The sequence below is a fragment of the Typopeltis vanoorti genome, chromosome 14 (assembly GCF_054136105.1).
Source record: "Typopeltis vanoorti isolate ZY-2024b chromosome 14, IOZ_Tvanoo_1.0, whole genome shotgun sequence".
In the NCBI taxonomy this organism is placed as follows: Eukaryota; Metazoa; Arthropoda; class Arachnida; order Uropygi; family Thelyphonidae; genus Typopeltis; species Typopeltis vanoorti.
This window is the reverse complement of record NC_143562.1, coordinates 37,026,913-37,045,868: the sequence shown is the minus strand read 5'-3', so window position 1 is coordinate 37,045,868 and position 18,956 is coordinate 37,026,913. Positions and strand designations below refer to the sequence as shown.

Genomic DNA, 18,956 nt, shown 5'->3' with positions numbered 1-18,956 from the left:
CTCTCTGTTTTTTTTTTTTTTATTATTATTATTATTTTTTTATTTTAGGACTTTAGTCTTTGTGTTGTTACTACAATATATTTTTTTTATATAGATAGAGGGTGCCTAATTAGGACTTTAGTCTTTGTGTTTTTGCTACAATTTTGTTAAATTAGTCCCTTTGTTACACCATGTTGTTATAGTCGCGCATACTGTGACAAACTGTTTTTGTGCTCTGAAGATGCTGGTTATGCATAAGCAAAATATCAGCAATAAGTCAATAAATAATTATTTACTTATAATTCTGTGTTCTGATATATACCGTTAAGTTTTGAGTGTAGTTAAATGATCTTCTTTCCTCTCCCTGAAGATGTTGATGTTACATTAGATGAAATATATTGGAGTTTTGTAATAAATTCTGTATTTTTTTCTATACATGCTCCTATAAGTTAATATTTAAGTTGTAATGAATAGGTTTAGATATTAAGCCAGTGAAGTTGTTTGGCAGTTGGCCTACAGATTTCAAAGGTTTATGTATAGGGGAGGCATTATCAAGAAGTAGGTGGAGGAGGCAGAAAGTTACAAGTGAGATTCCACAGGGGGGCTCCTTCTGGCACTGATACCATTCAGCTTTTATGTCAGTGATATTGTAAATGAATTGTAGAGAAATGTTTGGTAGATATTTTGAATTCAGCTAAATCAAAATACCTACTAAAAATTCTGTTTCTAAAATCTTTTTGTTGGTTGTTTGCTGACAGATACAATATGAGAATTTTTTTAATAAAAAAAAAAAAAGTAATTTTATAGGTGAAAATAAATACTGTAATATGTGGCTTTCTTTGCAGAAAGAACTTGAAGATAAAATACTCTATATTGAATCTAGAAAAACAGAAAAAGACACTGAAAATGAGTCTCTCAAAGCACAAATTGAAATATTAAAGGTGAGTTATAATAATGTGATTTAATTGAAGTAATACACAGCACTGATGATTGAAATTGATCATTAATATAATGCTTTCAGTATTTTGTCTCTGTCACAGAAACATCAGAATACTATATAAAGCTGTAATGTGCATGCAGATAACAGAAGGGAAGTGGAACTAGTTAGAATTTAAAGTCCCTCCATTAATTACAGCCTAGGGTGTTGTGCAAAAAAAGTCTTAAAATTGCAAATTTTCATATTGTTGAGAGTTTTCATATCCATATATATTTTGGTTAGGATGATTTTCAGGGCCAGCTTCAGATCTAGAAAAGATTTTATGTGGAAACAGCTTATCTTAGTTTTTTTCAATTTGATTCCATGAACAGCATCCAGAGGTCTTCTAAACTCCTGGCTCTCCAATGAATGTATTTATGAATTTGTGTTCTCCTAAGTAGATGTTGCAGTTCTTCTAATCTGTTCATAATAGGCCAGCCTGCATGAGCAAGAATTCTCTAGACCTCTGGAACTGGGAATAGAAGAGGTCAATCCTTGAGTGAGCAGATAAGAATATAAGCTTGATGTGAGTTTAAAGGCTAGATGGAGAGTGTTTTTTGATCAAAGTGTAGGAATAAAATCTCTCCCAACCACATCTTATATGGCTTGTTTTCTCACAAAAAAAGACCTCAAATCTTCTCCACTTAATTTTGGTAATGCTTAACTCAGCAGTTAAGACCAAATCTTTCTTCTCAGACTATTTCGTAATCATAATCATATCGCTTCTATAGCATTATGAGCTTCCAAAAAAACTTGACATCTTTTTCTGCTCAAGAGAGTACTTCTCTCTTCTCGCCAGTTACTTACTCTTTTTAAATCCCAAATCTGGTCAGCCTTGGAATGCTACTCTCATGTTTGGGGTGATGCACCTAAGACCTCCTTAAAAATTCTTGATGCAGTTCAGAAAAAGGCAGTTCAGTTGATTAATGACATTTTGTACAGACTTTCTTCAGCCACTTTCTTATAGAAATCAGTTTCTGTATTGTGTCTCTTCTACTGATATTTCCGTTACCACTGTTCATTACAACTAGCATCCATTATGCCTTCCATTTCTGCCGTGCCTACAGGAACTCAAGCAACGCTGCTTAATATCTATTTGCAGTCAAACTTCATACTCATCAGACCTGCTCCCAGTCAACTTTCATTCCATCCACTTCATTTCTGTGGAATAGCCTTTCCCCATGAAGCATTTCAAAAAGGACTGCAACCTCCAGAAGTTTAAGAAGAAAGTCAACTTCTTTATGCAGCTGTAAGACTTCTCTGTTGTACAACAAAATTAAGTCAGTCACCATGTGGCCAGCAGAACAGTTAAAAAGCTGTTACTGCATTATGCCGTTACCCCTAGAATTTACTTTCTGCCAAAAATATATGAAATAAATGCACCACTGCAACCAATAGTTGAAGGAATCAACAGTCCTAATTATTGCTTAGCCAAGATACTAGTGGTGGCATTCAAGTAGTCGGAAGATTATTCACCCTCCTACAGAAAGAATACACATCACTTCTTAAATAAAATTAAGAACATCAGACTCAACAACGAATATTTAGCTCAGTTTTGACATGATTACTTGTAAGTAATCATGTCAAAACTGAGCAGGACAGATTTCAGTCTGATATCATGACTCTTTGCCCACTTCATTCCAGTTATTTCATGTGGCAAAACAATTTCTGCCTGTAAAAAAAAAGGAAGGTGCTACCATGGGCTCCCTATCCCCCTCCCGCCGCCAAAGCTAACTTGTACATGTAAGACTTTGAGAAACAAATTTTAGATTTAGCAAGCCCAAAGTTTATCTCAGATATGATGACAGTATAGCTATTTGGTATCACAGCCACCAAATATTGAATACATTCCTAAATTGCTTGAGCAAATAGCACAAACTCATCCAATTTACCATTGACATTGAAAAAAACTAAGCTCTTCCTTTTCTAGATACATGTTCACACATCTTTCCTCTAGCTGTCTTTTCTTCACTGTCTACCATAAATCTACACACACACACACACACACATACACAAAGACTCATACCACCATTCAACACAAAAACTAAGGGTCATCAGTTTCCTCAAATGTTGCACTCTAACAATTTGCTCTGGTAAGCAGGCACTGAAGAATGAATCTGGAAGCCCATATAACCTTGAGAGAAAGAACAATTTGTGTTCATTTGCACTTCCATCTCTTTCTCTTATCAAGTTTCATCTCTAGTGGAATGCTCTCCTTGGTATTTTACAACTTTGTGTCTGTTGGCACTATAACTGTGCCTATTGGGAAGATCTCTGAGACCTTTACTCCTCCTTTCTATGGTCAGATTGCTATTTTTATTCTCCAGATTCAGATACTTGTTGTGATCTTATTAGAGTAATTACCCATGTTGAATTTGAGGGCCTTCATTTCTTATCATCATCATCATCATCATCAAATTCCTGCCATGTATCCTCAAGGGGTGTACAGGATATGATAGTGTTGGATCCTACTTCGTCTTAATCTGTACCTTGGATCCGACATGTTATTTACTACGATGTTGTTAACCTAAAAATAGTTGCTAGTTGGTTTCTAATTCAAATATAGAGAAAATTTATATTTAAAGACTGCGCCACTCTATATCTGAATTAGTTCAAGACTTGAAGAAAAATCAACCCTCAACTATTTCTCCTTAATATATATACTGGCCGAGTATATTTGACTTACTTAATTTACCCGCTTTGGTTCGAATATTTTATGAATGGTGCAGTAAAAGAGATTCAGGCAAAATACAACTTTTGATTAACAAAAACAAACATTTAATATAAGCTATATAACACATACATAAATTCTACTTCTAATTTAAACAATAAAAACAAGTCAAACATTAAGCCAAGTTAATCACATTAGTTCAACCTTCCAAGCCTTCACATACACTTTCTCAGCTTCTGAGTTACAAAGTTCCTATACATATATAAATATAATAGAACTTCCTATCTAATCAGTTTTCACACACTTCTCAGTCATATTATAAGTTCAAAATATCGCAGGCACTAATAGTTGAAAATATCTCTCTAACAATTCTTAACTTCAACTCTCAATCACGAAGAGTTTCCACAGTTGAGGTTAGGTTAAGCATAGCGTAATTAACACTCAATTCTTCAAGCATTGAAATAATACACTAAGATAGTCCTTACCGGAAATAGTTCCTAGTACATCAAATATATTGTGAGCAAACTTTTAAATTATTTTTATTTCACTTAAGAACACATCTACAAGACTTATCCACAGTTATAATTAAAACACTATCAATCGCGCTTCAGAAATCCAGACATCGACTGCAGGGTACTTCAACTATCCTTGTTACCACTCATAAACTAATTAAAACACTGTGCAGTTCTCCTTAGGGCAAATCGGAAATAAGCCGCAATTCTAGACCAACTGGGTTTATTCAGAATTCTTCCTTGAACGTCCAGCTTTTTATATTATCCGATTACAGCATCAATTTCCCTTTTATTATTACTGCTGGCTTCACTTTCAGCTAACTGTAAAATTCACTTCGTCTTTTTTCGCTTATGATTATTATCCCCTTTAACTTCTGCCCTTGAGAACTTTTTATTTACTTCCACCTCTCTAGTTTATACCCTTGCTTCCTTTCACTTCAAAATTTCCATTCCAACTCTCTCTTGTTACCTGTATATAATTTTTTTATTATCCTTGTCCTAGCTCACTCTCTGTTCCACTCGCGCTCGCTTCTTCATGCGTCTCCATGACAACAAATAAAATATAATAAAATTGAGCTATTGCATAACTCTAAACTTCTATAACAGAAATAAATAGAGAATATTTACATTTCAATTAATACGCAGTTAAAATTATCAAGTACAAATTCTATAATATTAACATAGTAATAAATAAAATAACTTAATAATATTTAATACAGTATTTTCATTATTAATACATATATCTTTGATTAATTAATTTAATATTAGACAAAATTAAGGTAGTTATATGAATATTTAATTGTAAAATAAGTGATTTACATTAAATAATATTTACAAGTTTTGCCTATGTGATGGAAGATCATGTTGGATTCTGAAACAAATAATAATTACTTCAATCTCTATATAATCAGAATCCAACAATAGTACTACATGGAAAAAATTACATCATTATTAATTTCCTATCTACAATTTTCCTCCAAATCAGTCTGTTACTTGTCAACACTCCAACATTATCAGATCTTATATTTTTATCGTCTAAAGCACTTTGTACTGTATCAATCCACCTATATTTTGGTCTTCCTCTGGGTCGTTTTGCTGCCAACCTAGCAGAGAACACTTGTTTTGCTAATCTTTCCTTGCCCATTCTGTTTAAGTGACCATACCACCTGAGATTAGCTCTGCTAACGCATTCCTGGATGCTGACAATGTCAAGTTTTCTTTCCTAATATCCTCGTTTTTAATATGATACTGCCATTGATGCCATCTGTTCACGCCTATAATCTGTCTCAGGACTCTCATATCTGTGGTCTCTAGTCTTTGGTCAAGTGTTTTACTTCTGACCCAGCTCTCAGATCCATAAGTTAAAACTGGTTTGAACACTGTCTTGTATACAGCTAATTTAGTGTTTTTACTAATTTCTCTCTTATTCCATATGAATTTATTTAATTGACTTCCCACCATACTACCAGCTTTGCTGATTCTGTTGTCTATTTCTATATTTAATTTACCATCTTCAGTAAAAATCGTGCCTAAATAGCTGAAATATTTTACTTGTTCCACAGGTTCTCCATTCACAACACAGTTGACATTTTCAATGATTCTGCCTATTTTCATTGTCTTTGTCTTTTTATTGCTGACCTTCATACCATATCTATTACAACAGCTATTCAATTTAGTCAGAGAATCTTGCAGACTTGTAGCGGATTTATTTAGAAGTATAACATCATCCGCATAAAGCAAAGAGCTGACATTAACATCTCCAATTTTGATATCATGTTTAATACCACTTTCCTTCATAATGTGATCCATGTAGATAATGAACAACAGATGGGATAATGTACATCCTTGTCTCACACCAGATTTAACATTAAACCATCTTCCTGTACTTCCTTCAATTCTAACTGCTGACTTACAACTCAAATAAAGACTAAGTATTGCTTGATATAATGCCTCATTGACACCATATAACTGCAGCGTATTGAATAGCTCCTCTCTTGGCACCTTGTCATATGCCTTTTCCAGATCGACAAAACTTAAATACAGATCTTTGTTATATTCCCATGCTCTCTTGACTATTTGTCGTAAAGTGAAGATCTGATCCTGACAGCCTCTATTTGGCCTGAATCCAGCTTGTTCTTCACCAGGCTTTTCTTCCACAATTCTTCTCAACCGTTTCTCAAGTATACTTGCATAGATCTTGCCAGAAACACTCAGTAGGGAAATACCTCTGCAATTTTCACATGCAGTTTTATTTCCCTTTTTATATATGGGTACTATGAGAGCTCTACTTCAATCATCGGGAATTCGTCCCTCTGTCCAGACTTTCTGAACTATGCGGTGCAGCCACTGTAAGACTCTTATACCCCCATACTTCAGCATTTCTGGTCGAATATCATCTACTCCTGCTGCCTTTCCACATTTCAAGCCTTTGATGGCTTTTTTTACTTCAAGAATGGATATGTATTCCTGACTGCATGCCTGGTCAGTGTTTTTTACCACTGTGCTGTTATCACTGCTTGTTTCATTTAGCAGTTTTTCAAAGTAATTACGCCATACTTCAAGGATATCTTTTTCTCCCGTTTTCATGTCACCTTTATCATCTCTAATTCCTTTTATAGCACTCTTTCCTCCATTCTTAAGTTTCTTCAACAACCTCCAGAATATTTTGCCACCTTCTTGATATTTATTTTCTATATTCTTGCCAAAGTCCTCCCATGACTTTTGTTTAGCTAGTTTTACACAGTGTTTAGCATTCTTGCATTTGTCTCTATATTCTCGAAGAGCACAAGCTGACTTATTTGACAGGAAGTTTTGGTATGCTTTCTTCTTTTCCTTCACTGCCTCTTTAACTTCCTGTGTCAAATAGGGAGTTCTGATTTTTTTATCCTTACAGACAACCTCACCACATGCCTCTCTGGCAGAATCAATCAATGTTTTCTTCAGAGTTTGCCACTGAATCTCCAAGGTTTGATTCCTGTTCTCAAACTCTTTCATTTTTTCTTCAATAATCTTTGTGTATTTTAGTCTACAGCTCACATCTGAGAGCTGCTCAACTTTTATTCGCTTTAAAACTTTCTTACATGTTATTCTTTTCAATATGAAATTCAATTTTAACCTGCTCAAGACTAAATAGTGATCACTTCCAATTTCAAATCCTCTGTACACTCTGGTGTCCTGCACCAGGGAGAAAACATCACTATCAACAATAACATAGTCAATGAGACTTTTCTTATTCCTAGCCTCTTCTCTCCATGTGAATTTGTGCACATTTTTATGTTGGAACATGGTGTTAGTAATAACCAGTCCATGTCCTGAGCAGAAATCCAACAGATATTTGCCATTATTATTAGCTTTGCTCTTTTCTCCAAATTTTCCCAAAATATTTTTGTATGTCTCACAATCATTTCCTACTCTGCTATTTAGATCCCCAACAAGGATCAACTTTTCATTTTTCATTGTGTCAGTGGCTTTTTCTAAAGCCTCAAAAAATTCCTCTACTTCTACCTTAGTAGAACCTTCTGTGGGACCATAGGCACAAATAAGTCTCATTGTCCAGTTCCCCATTCTCATATTTGCCCACATTATTCTACTTGAGACTGACTGCCATTCAAGAAGATTAGCCTCATATTTTGTGTTGAATACTATGGCTACTCCTTCTTTTCCTTGATTGTCATTGCCTGAATATAACATTTTGTATTTATTGCTCAGAAAGATCTCACCAGTTTTGGTCTTTTTTGTTTCAGTCACCCCTATTATGTCGATCTGGTACTTATCTAATTCCTCAGCCAGCTCCATTTCTTTGCCATTCAGGCTTCTTACGTTGATAGTACCGATCTTTAACTCTGGTGATGTTGAGTTGGGGTTTTTTTTTCAGATTTTTTCCAGTAGCTGACTTTTCGCTGTTTGCCCTGGTTCCCTGGCGAAAACAACGGGGGCCTTGTTTAACCGGGCAACACCCCAGCCGGCATGAAATTTTGTCATGTTTTACCATCATTCTATATTTTGGTTTAACCAATAAGAATACAGTTTGGTCGGCTAAATCCCAAATTGCCAGCCCATCCTCGTCCGTTCAGTATCCAAGTAGATACCCAACAGGGTGCACCATGAGAAGGTGAGGATTGGACATTAGGTAAGAAGCCCTGGTCGGTTCTCCGCATTCCTTTAAAGGCTATATGGAGGTCTCCTCTCAGTTATATAGCTTTGACCCTTAAGCATCCCCTTCATTTCTCATTATGTTCAAAATTCCCACCCAGTATTCAAGACAGTTTTCTAAACAGTGTACCAGGGCAGTTTGGGGTGCGGAACTGCTTGGTATTCTGCTTATCATAAGTGGCTTGAGTCAAAAACCTCAGCTCATTCAGAGCTTACACTGAAGCCCCACAATATTTGCAATATCATCGTTAACAGGGCTAAGTGTGCTTTGAATGGGCTAAATGTAGAAAATTCTTTGCCTTTAACCATTACAGTTGTGCTTTCTGTTCCCTCACAAAAGCTTTTGGGTGCAACTTATCCTTCAGGTTCTCCCACCTCTATCTTTTTTAGATGGTAGTATATATTACAACATCATTTAAATTTAAAACTAACTTCTTGATAACATTCTTCTTATCCAACTCCTGTAGAGGAGTTGGATCAGAAGCACATCTTTTAAATAGAACCGGTGATATACCATCAAGATCAGAAGCCTTTTAGGTATTCAAGTTGCTCAAGATGCAGTGCAAAAGGTATCTCACCAGTTCTGTTTAAGAGATATGCTTCTGAACTTCTAATATTCTGTATCATCTCTGCACTACATTATATTTAGCTAGTATCTGCCCCATTGCATGGAAACCCATATACAGACACTTCCAAAAAAAGATGTTTCTGCTATCAAAGTATTGGCCTATTGACTCCAAATGCTATCCAGTTTTATTAATGATAGGAGAAGTTCATCACTATCATCTAATCCAGTGATTCTTAACCTTTTAGTAGTTGCACCCCCCCCCCCAAGTATTCTAAAATATTTTTGCGGCCCCCTTGTAGTAACATAATAATAATAATAATTGAACTTTTTTTTTAAAAAAATAGTGGTTTTCCTTACTGATTCTGTTCTTGCTTCAGTTGTGTTACTCAATGCTGTTCGCATGCAGGAGTTTATTTGGGGTTGATTTTGTTGTTTCCTTTTAATATTTACCATTGTGGAAAATCCCTTTTCACACAAATATATAGAAACAAAAACAAATTTTGAATGGCAATGGTAAACAGGTGCAGATATTCCCTCCGGATATGTATCCAAAATTTAGGAAATCAAATAATGTTCTTTGTTTTCTCATTTTATGAAGGGATAAATTTTAAGAAATAACAAATCAGTATTACAGCACTGAAGGTTTCAAAAAGTAATTGCACTCAAGTAGCACTTAACAACGTTGTTCGTACTAGTATTGTTTAAAACTTCAGAGAATCACTCCTATCACATGTCCAGTAGGCAGATGTAATAACTGGCAGTGTTTCCAGCAGCAAAAAGTCAACTTGTGGCACCACCACAAAAATAACTACTGCATTAAACTGCATAATTCAGATTACTAATACAAAACGATACAAGTTTGATACAAAGCAAAATAAAGAGCAAAAAAAAATAAGTATTTTAAGATATTTCAAAATTTTAAAAACTAGAAATATCCTATAAATTTTCCATGGCCCCCTAGGGGACTGCAGCCCACCGTTTAAGAATCACTGATCTAATCAGTAACTATTAGTATTAGTATGGATTTTGCCAACCAAGATCTGCAGCAGATGTCCTAACCCACATCATCTGCCTCTGGACATATGTGCCATGCAGAGGTCCAGAAAAATCTGTGCTGTTGTAATTGGCATTTTCAAGATATTTGATAGGATTTGGTATCAAGGGCTTCTCAGCAAATTGGAATCTTTTCTGTAATTGGATTGCCAATCTTCTCTCAGGTAGCTTGCTAGATGTAATGGTCGTGAGCATTCTTCCTTCGACTTACTGACAAATGCAGGTGTTCCTCAGGGCTCGGTTATTTCACACACCCCCTTCCTTTTCATAAACAACCTTCTCTCACTGCTTCAAATGCTATTTATGTTGATAGCTATCTCCACTCATCTTATTTAGAGATAAACCTTACAGTGCTAAAACATCTTAAACTTCAGGATCATCTACAATATGTGCTCTAAACTGATTCCTATGCCATCCTTCATTGGGACAATAATCACCTTCAATGCTAAACAGAGTTTTGTCTTTTATTTCTTACCAAAAACTTCCTGGTGCTTCTCCCCTTACCTGTAATAATGCTCAACTTGATATTCAAGACCAGGCCTCTCTTCTTGGACACACTCTTACCCCTAGTTTTTCCTGGAATAATGACATTGTTTCTATAGTATCTTTAGCTTCAAAAAATCTTCTTCCTTACTGAAGACACTGCTTTTTATTTGTCTAGCTATTTATTCTGTACAAATCCTAAATCTGTCTAACCTTGGAATATTGTTTCATATTTTTGATTTTACTCCTGAAACCACTCTGAAAATTCTTGATGCTGTTCAAAAAGTTTTTTTTTTGACACACATGCACACGCACGCACTCTCTTTTCAACCACTGTCTTATAGACAGTTTCCACATTGTTTCTCTTCTACAGATATTTCCATTCAGCAGAACTGACATTCGTCATGCCCCCCCCCCCCTCATTTCTGCTAAACCTACAGCAACATGGACAACAGCTGTCCATCATTCTTCTGCAGTTGAAATGTCAGAAAGGATGCTCCAAAATTATTCTGGGTTAAGAAAAAGTGAGCTGCTGGCTGTATTAGTCACAGCTAGGCTATTACAAGTGGTGGCAATTTGCTCTCATAGGTCAACAGTGAGACACCGATGAAAATTAACAAAATACTTGTTCCTTCCTTCATCTTGCATATTTCTTAATACATATCTGAGACCTCAGAAAAAATAGATAGAGTTTTAAAAAACAATTTCTGCACCACCTTCAGATCTCATATGAAACTAAACTACACTTATCTGCTCTCTTTAAAGACTAGCTCCCTCTCAGCTCCAGAATCTTATATACAGGATTCCTTGTTCTTGCATCTTGTCTTCTTATGGACAAACTAGAAATTCTGCCAACATCAATCTTTGGGAACGTAAGAAATATATCTGCCACTACAATGATGGTCTGTTAGGTCTAAGTCTAGCTGACTTTGCCTTATACCTTGCATAGAATTATTATTTTTTTTTTCAACATATTTTAGTAATAAGTTGTGACACCTTTTAATTACTTGTGTATGGGAAATGTATGACTTCTGCATTACTTCAACATTTGTATCTCTTGTGTGTCTGGATCCTACTGATGATACCTCAATAAAGGTCGAAACTGGTAGGTAGTGGTCCTTCCCATAATGCACAGCATTACACATAAGGATATGTGCCTTGCATTATGGGATACTTAGGCAATTGTTGTGAAGTCATTAGCCTCTACGTACAAGTGTGTTAACTGCATGTTTGTAATGAAAATCTCACATTGAACAACTTGCCTAAAGATCTTTGGCAAGATCTTGTTTTGGATCCAAGAAACACTATTAAGAAAGGAACGTTTTGCGTAATGTGTACACTGATAAGATTGTTTCTGCTGAATTCAGTGTCAAAATAGTTAAAGTTCAGTCTGTTGTGAATCCCTCCCATAAAAAAGATTGTAAATCTATAGTACATTAATATTAGTACTGTAGGCAAGCCACTTCTTGGTGGTGGTTTCATACTTACTGCTTTTTTGTTTGGAGGTTTCGAATGAGTGGAATAGGTTGCCAGAGATGGTTGTGAGCACTTTGTTGGTGAATGAGTTCAAGGAGATATCATATGTACTGTGGGAATAATAGTTATTGTGGATCTCCTGCAGTAAGTCTTTGAATCAATGAAAACACCAAAGAAAATAATAATTCTATAATTCTTTCCCGGAATAAGTCTCAGCCACTGAAAAAGATTAAAAAAAACTGAGTAAAATCCATTAATATAATTGATATTGATGCTACTTGTTGGTTAGGAAAGACATGATTTAAATATCATCCAGGATGGGAAACATTTATAAGAACTTTTTCGTTTGAAAATGAGTTATGTGTCATGCAGACATGGCAGGATTTTGCTTCCTAAAAGCTTGATTTTTCATTCCTGTGTGTGTGTGTGGGGGGGGGAAACAACTGATAGAAGAAATACATTGACAGACAGCAGATTAAATGCCCTCTCGTTATCAAAAAAAAATTAGCTCTTTATAAGAAGCTAGCCCATAACAGGCCACCTAATATGCAAAAGTAACAAAACATATATATATATGGGGGGGGGGGGTTGCTGAAAAGTTCTGATAAACACATAGAACAAAAATTATATTAAAGCAACTGGTATAACAACAAAAAAGAACATATCCTAAATCCCCGTGTTTCATCAAATAGTAATAATTTGTTCTTTTTCTTTTAGCATGTATAACAAGACATGTCAGAGATTTTGAAAAAATTTGAAATTATCACAACTTTTCAGCACATATGTGTCTATATATATATATGTGTGTGTGTAGTCTTCGGCTTCTAAATGTATCATTATCATTGGTTGTGATGATACATTTTGAAGAGTAAATTTTAAATGACTTTAAACCAAGATAAAATATTAAATTTAATGATAATGATACAACTAGTTTCAGCCTTTTACAGCCTTCTTCAGGTATCCACTAAAGGTAGAACACAATAATAAAAATTGAAGATACAAAAAACTGAGTATTACAGGCAAAAAATGCAACACATAATTGAAACAAAAACGTTGTACTTTTCAAGTCATTCTATCTAATGCGCTATTGTTTGTTGCATGCGTGCTTACAGGTTGTCGTGAACGCCAGTATTGAACAACTGCAGTATGACTATCAGGGATGTTATAACTCAAATTGCTGTTCAAATGCTCAGGATTAAGGAGGATTTCCCTGGACTCCACGATTTTCCTTTCAAACTCATCACTACAGTGAAAAATGTTTTCGGATTTATTCCAGCACACTGAGTGACTCTGTAGATTATCATGAGGATTGTTAGAGAAAAGAACATGACTGGATAGCGCAGATGCATGTGACCTTTTATAGGCGATGTCTCTCTTATGCTCCTCAATACGCAGTTCAACAGATTTGTTAGTCTCTCCAAAATAAGGAATATTACAATCGCACCATAACTTGTAAACACCTGGATATTTCAGGTTATGATGAATAGGCTTCAGATGGCTTACAAGAGAACGGACTTTAGGGAGTGTAGTGAAAAACGTCCTGATGTTGTATTTTTTAAGGACTTTAGCCAATTTATTTGAGACTGAACTAATGTAAGGTATTGAGATGCTACCTTTAAAATCAGTAGTTTCCGTAGTACATTGCCTAGGAGGATCCAGAAGAAATTTCTTAATTGTTTTTTCAGAATATCCATTTTGTTTAAAGATAAGAGAAAGTTGTTCGATTTCTTTTTGGAGTTCATCTGGTTCATTTAAAAGAGATCGTGCTCTGTGTCCTAAGGTAGAAATAGTTCCGAGCTTTTGTGGTGGAAAGTGATGAGATTGACAGTGCAGATATCTGTTTGTATGAGTCGGTTTTCGGTATATAGAGATTTTAAATCTATGAGAGCATCGAGTAAGAATTATATCCAGGAAAGGAAGGCAGTTATTACGTTCTAGTTCAGCAGTGAATTTTATATTAGAATGCTGGTTGTTAAGATGTTGAAGAAAATCCATGAGAGATGTGTGTCCGTGACTCCATATAATGAAAATGTCGTCAACGTAACGTTTCCAAAGTTTTGGCTTTGGAAACGTTACGTTGACGTCCCCCCTGAATATACTGTTTACCAAAAATCCACAAATCCAATTTCCCACTAAGACCTATAGTAGATGCCACTAACTCACCTTGCTACAAACTGTCAAAACAGCTGGCCAACTCCCTGACCCCCACCCCTCACTGGACTTTCCACATCCTATATAAAAAACTCTACCCATTTCAAAACCTTCATAGAAAATTTAACCTTAAATAACAGACATATTGGTAAGCTTTGACATCTCCTCATTGTTTACCAATATTCCCTTAATTGATATCTTAACACTCTTAAAAAACGTTTTTCCTTCTGACATCTTAGATCTATTCTGGTTATTTTTCTTGGAAGAACAAAATCTATAAGCAGATAGAAGGAACCACCATGGGTCCCCCCCCCTCTCACCCCCCTGCCAATTTTTATATGGAAGATTTTGAAAAATGAGCCATAGACTCAGCCCCTCTTAAATCTTCCATCTGACTAAGATATGTAGATGATGTGTTCTCTATTTGGCCTCGGCCCAGACACATTAGAAGCCTTCCTCAGTCACCTCAACAGCCTACATCCAAGAATCCAGTTCACGATGGAAAAGGAAAAGAACAATTGCTTACCCTTCCTAGACACCTTAGTTACGCGCCTCCCCAACAGTACACTTTCCTTCACAGTATGTAGAAAACCCACGCACACAGGCAGATACATCCACAAATGCTCCCACCACCACCCTGCTCAACAACATGGCATTATTAAAACTCTTACCAAGAGAGCTCACAATCTTTGTTCCAGTGGAACCGCCCTTACAACTGAGCTTGACCACATATACAACACTTTCCTCTCCAATAGCTACAGTGATCACAGCATTAGAAAAATAATCAGTTCTTTCCCCATTCCCCGATCTTCTCTTCAAAAAGAGTTTAGAAATGCCATCACCATACCCTACATCTGTGGCACATCTGAAAAAATAGCCAAGATTTTAAAAAAATACACAGCATTTAGGCCCCACCGCAAACTTGCTACCCTCATCCTCTCTACAAAAGATCAGCTCCCCAGCTCCTTCCTCTTTCAGTGCTTGGAGTCTATAAAGTACCCTGTTCCTGTAAACTGGCATACTTTGGACAGACAGGCAGATCAGCTACTATCCACCTGGAGGAACATAAATCATACATCATACATAAGTCATACTTTCCATGAGATCCTTTCCACAGGATCTCATGGAAAACAAAAAACCACCATGCTCCACCACAGCAAATTCAAAAGAGAAAGACTATTCTTAGAATCAACAGCAGCTCTCAGGAATCAACCAAATCTTAACAAATATGGTTGCGTTAAGCTTCCTAAGATTTGGGAAACGCTTATCACCAGAGGTCCCACTTTACATTCCAGGCCACCTACAACTGCCCTTAGAGGCCTCTCCACCTAAATAGGACTTCAATGTCTCCCACGTGGTTGGGCTTAGTATTGTTTGTTATTTGTTTTTATGTTACATTAGTTTTTTTTTTATCCCTGAAGATGTCTCATTGACTGAGACGAAATATAGGAAGAATTAAATTCTGTTTTTAATCCTTTCTGAGTGCTGTATACAATTCATTAAGCCTCCAACATGATACATCATCATCAATCCTCAGTATCTATAAGACTAGGCATTATTTTCTGCTCAATATGCTATTTTTCACCCATCCAGTTACTAACTCTATACAAATTCCAAATCTGCCTCTCCTTGCTGTACAGAGAAAAGAATTTCAGTAATAGATAATTCTGCCCTTACAGACTCACTTCACCCTCTCTCTCTCTCTCTCTCTCAGATGTAGTATTTTGGCACTGTGTCTTTTCTATGGATACTTTCATGGTCATTGCCCTACTAAACTGGCAGCCATCATTCCTCCACATTCTGTTGGGCCCATTAAGGGAAGCAGCTGCCCATCATCCCTTTCATTGCAACTACAAACACACCAAACCTGCTTTCCTTCTTTCTCTTTTATTCCAACTACCACTCTTCTATAAAAGAGCCTTCCGCATGAAGTATTTCCAAACAACCACAACTTATAACTCTTCAATAAAAATGTCAATAAACCTTTCTTTCTCAATCCTCACCTGCATCCCATTCACTGCACTAATGATGCTTATAGGTTCTTCAACCTCTCATGTATGGGATCAGTATAAAAATAAAATAATGTATTGCATATATATCTGTCAGTCTGGTTGGCTTAGTAATTAATATATCTACTTTCCAGCCAACAAGATTCAGGTTTGAATCCTGCTATGGACATAATTCTTTAAGTGGAAAATGAATTCTGTTGCCCTGCTGAGACCACTGCCCCATTTATTGGAGGTCTGAGGTTGAAAAAATTCCATGTTTGATGTCTAGAGCAGGATTTCCATCTAGTGTAATAAATAAAGAGATACAAATAAATATAATGAAAAATAATTTTTAAAAGTTCAGAGCCCACTCATGGTGCTAATGTACTATAGGATATAAAAAATATATAGATTATAAGATATGCTAATATAGATATGCACATTTTCACATTTGTATGTTACACATTTTCACAGGTATATGTGTTTGTTTGTTTGTTTTCCAGAAAGAACTGCAATTGAAACATGAACATTTACAACAGACATTGGAAACAATAACAACTGAAAAAGGATCCATAGATATCCAGATGGAAAGTTTAGCAAGAGAAGCTAAGATGAAGCAAGATGCTTTGGATCAAGCATCAGTTATGTATGCATCAAAAATAACAGCTCTTACTGTTGCTAAAGATGAACTTGAAAAAAAAGTTGCAGAGGAAATTCAAAATAAGAATGAAATTGAAGGAAAGGTACTGTTACAGTTATTTTAATAAATCATAAAATATTACTCTATAATATTCATAAAATTATTTATGTACCTATGAAAACCTCTCTCTCTCTGTTTTATATCTAAATTTATTATTAGGCAATATTATTTTAAAATTATAATAATGCAAAAGAGATGGAAATAAATTTGATTAATGTGTTCATAGACACAGTGATCAAGACTAGAAAACACCACTATCATTTGCACACAATTCGTGTTTTCACTTAAAAATCCCATTTATATAAACCACAAATGTATGTATGTTTGGTAAATTTCCAAACTTAGACTTATCTAGACATACACGTGTATGTTTGGATAATAGATCCTTATTAAACATTTATTACATTCCTGATAAAAGTTAATCAGAAATGTAAAATTCAAATTCAGAATGAATATGAGTGCAACATATTATTTATGTATTTATATCTTATAGATCTTAATATTTCATTCATAGTTTTGAGCATATGATAATTTTGTTTGTGGTGATTATGCATTTAACAGGCATTCTTTGAAAAAAATAAAATAACTTCTTACTAGTGTAAATTATTGTTTTTAAGAAATTAATCACTTTCTTATGTGTTTACTTTTTTTTTTTTATTTTGTTCTAGTTGAATGATACTAATCAAGCCCATGAAGCATTTCAAATGAAGTACTTGGAAGCACAAAATGAGATTGAAGAACTTAACAGAAAACTAAATATGCAAACTTCAGTTAATCAGATTCATGATATAAAAGCTTTACAAGTTGAAAATGAAGAACTCAATAATAAATTAAAAGAATTAGAAATAAAAGCCAGCCAGCCTTTGATATGTGATGATTGCAAGAAAATTCAGAAGTTGAAATCCGTTTTAGAAGAGGAACTGCACAATCTGAAATCCAAAGTGTTTGAAAAGGATATTGAAATAAAAGCTTTAAATTCACAGGTTGAACAACAAAAGATTTTTTTTATGGAATCAGACAGAGAATGGAGAAAAGTGAAAGAAGAAAATCAGCTATACAGGGAGAAAAATGATAGCCTTCATGAAAGGTTAATAATCCATAGTTTACATATATTTTCATTTATGGCTTTCTTTTATTCATGCCAGTATATGAAGTAGATTGTTCACATTTGATATCTCTCAGTTAATTTATATATTCAGATTAATTTGGAAAGTACAGCAATTGCTGCCCCCTTGCTACAATTTGTCTTTGTATAATCAACACTCACTCTAAAAAAACACTGTTGTTATCATATTCACTCATCATTAAAAAAGTTTTGGGCAAAAGTCAAATAGTGATATTGCTGTTTTAAAGGAAATTCACCATAGAGAACTTTCAGCTATAGCAAACTATTCCATTGATTTCTATGAAAGATGACTTTCCTGTCATAGTTTGGTACCAAAGCAACTCATAGCAAAGATGGAAAATTTGCTGTGTGATCTTAGAACTGATATCATAAACTTTGCCGAGAAAAATCTTCTTTAAAAGCATATGAATTTTCTTTGGCAAAGTTGATGATATCAGTTCTCAAAGCACAGAGCAAATTTTTCTACCTTTGTTATAAGCATGCTTGAAAAGACAGCAGTCTTTTCAAGTAAGTGCTTTGAAATAATTGGGATGCCGTACAAAAATAGGTATCAAGTCTGTTAACTATGGACATTAAAAACATTAGATTATTCATAATTATATCATGCTCTTGCAAGTTTCATTACATTTAAATTTGACAAATTCTTCTGTGAATTTCCTGTTTCTTCAGAATCTCTAACATATCCTCCTGACCTTGGACTTGCAGTCTGATACTGCTGCTCATACTATTACTAGATCCAACACTCTCTCAAACCCCTGGTCCCCTCCATAACACATTTCAGGTAATTATTCCTTATTGCATTTAACCAAATTTTAGCAGAGAATTTTACTTAGCCATCTTATGACTGACTAAGTAAAACTGTCTGCCAGTTATATATTTATATCATTTTATATTTTAGGATATAATTCTGACAGCTCCAAATACTTAATGTTAAGTTCTGACACTTAACAACACTTTTATTTTATGTACCATTGTTTCACTATACTAACTGATTCCTTCCTCAGAAATTTACATTATTTTCTAACACTTCTGACATAGTTTTGTTGTCCAGTGTGAAACTATTACTCTACTAATTAGAGCAATGCTTCTGAATCATCGAATCCATGGTAATGGGTTGGACT

General features: G+C 35.0%; 1 protein-coding gene across 2 annotated transcripts in view; it reads left to right on the top strand.

The window, feature by feature from the left end:
- LOC150099370 (uncharacterized) overlaps positions 1–18,956 on the top strand; it is a 462,639-nt gene that overhangs the window by 218,466 nt on the left and 225,217 nt on the right. For both annotated transcript variants that reach the window (XM_090403434.1, XM_090403433.1), the window contains exons 18-20: positions 825–920; positions 16,513–16,752; positions 17,378–17,796. In XM_090403434.1, the coding sequence (XP_090259560.1) occupies positions 825–920; positions 16,513–16,752; positions 17,378–17,796 (755 nt within the window). The remainder of the gene's footprint in view (positions 1–824; positions 921–16,512; positions 16,753–17,377; positions 17,797–18,956) is intronic.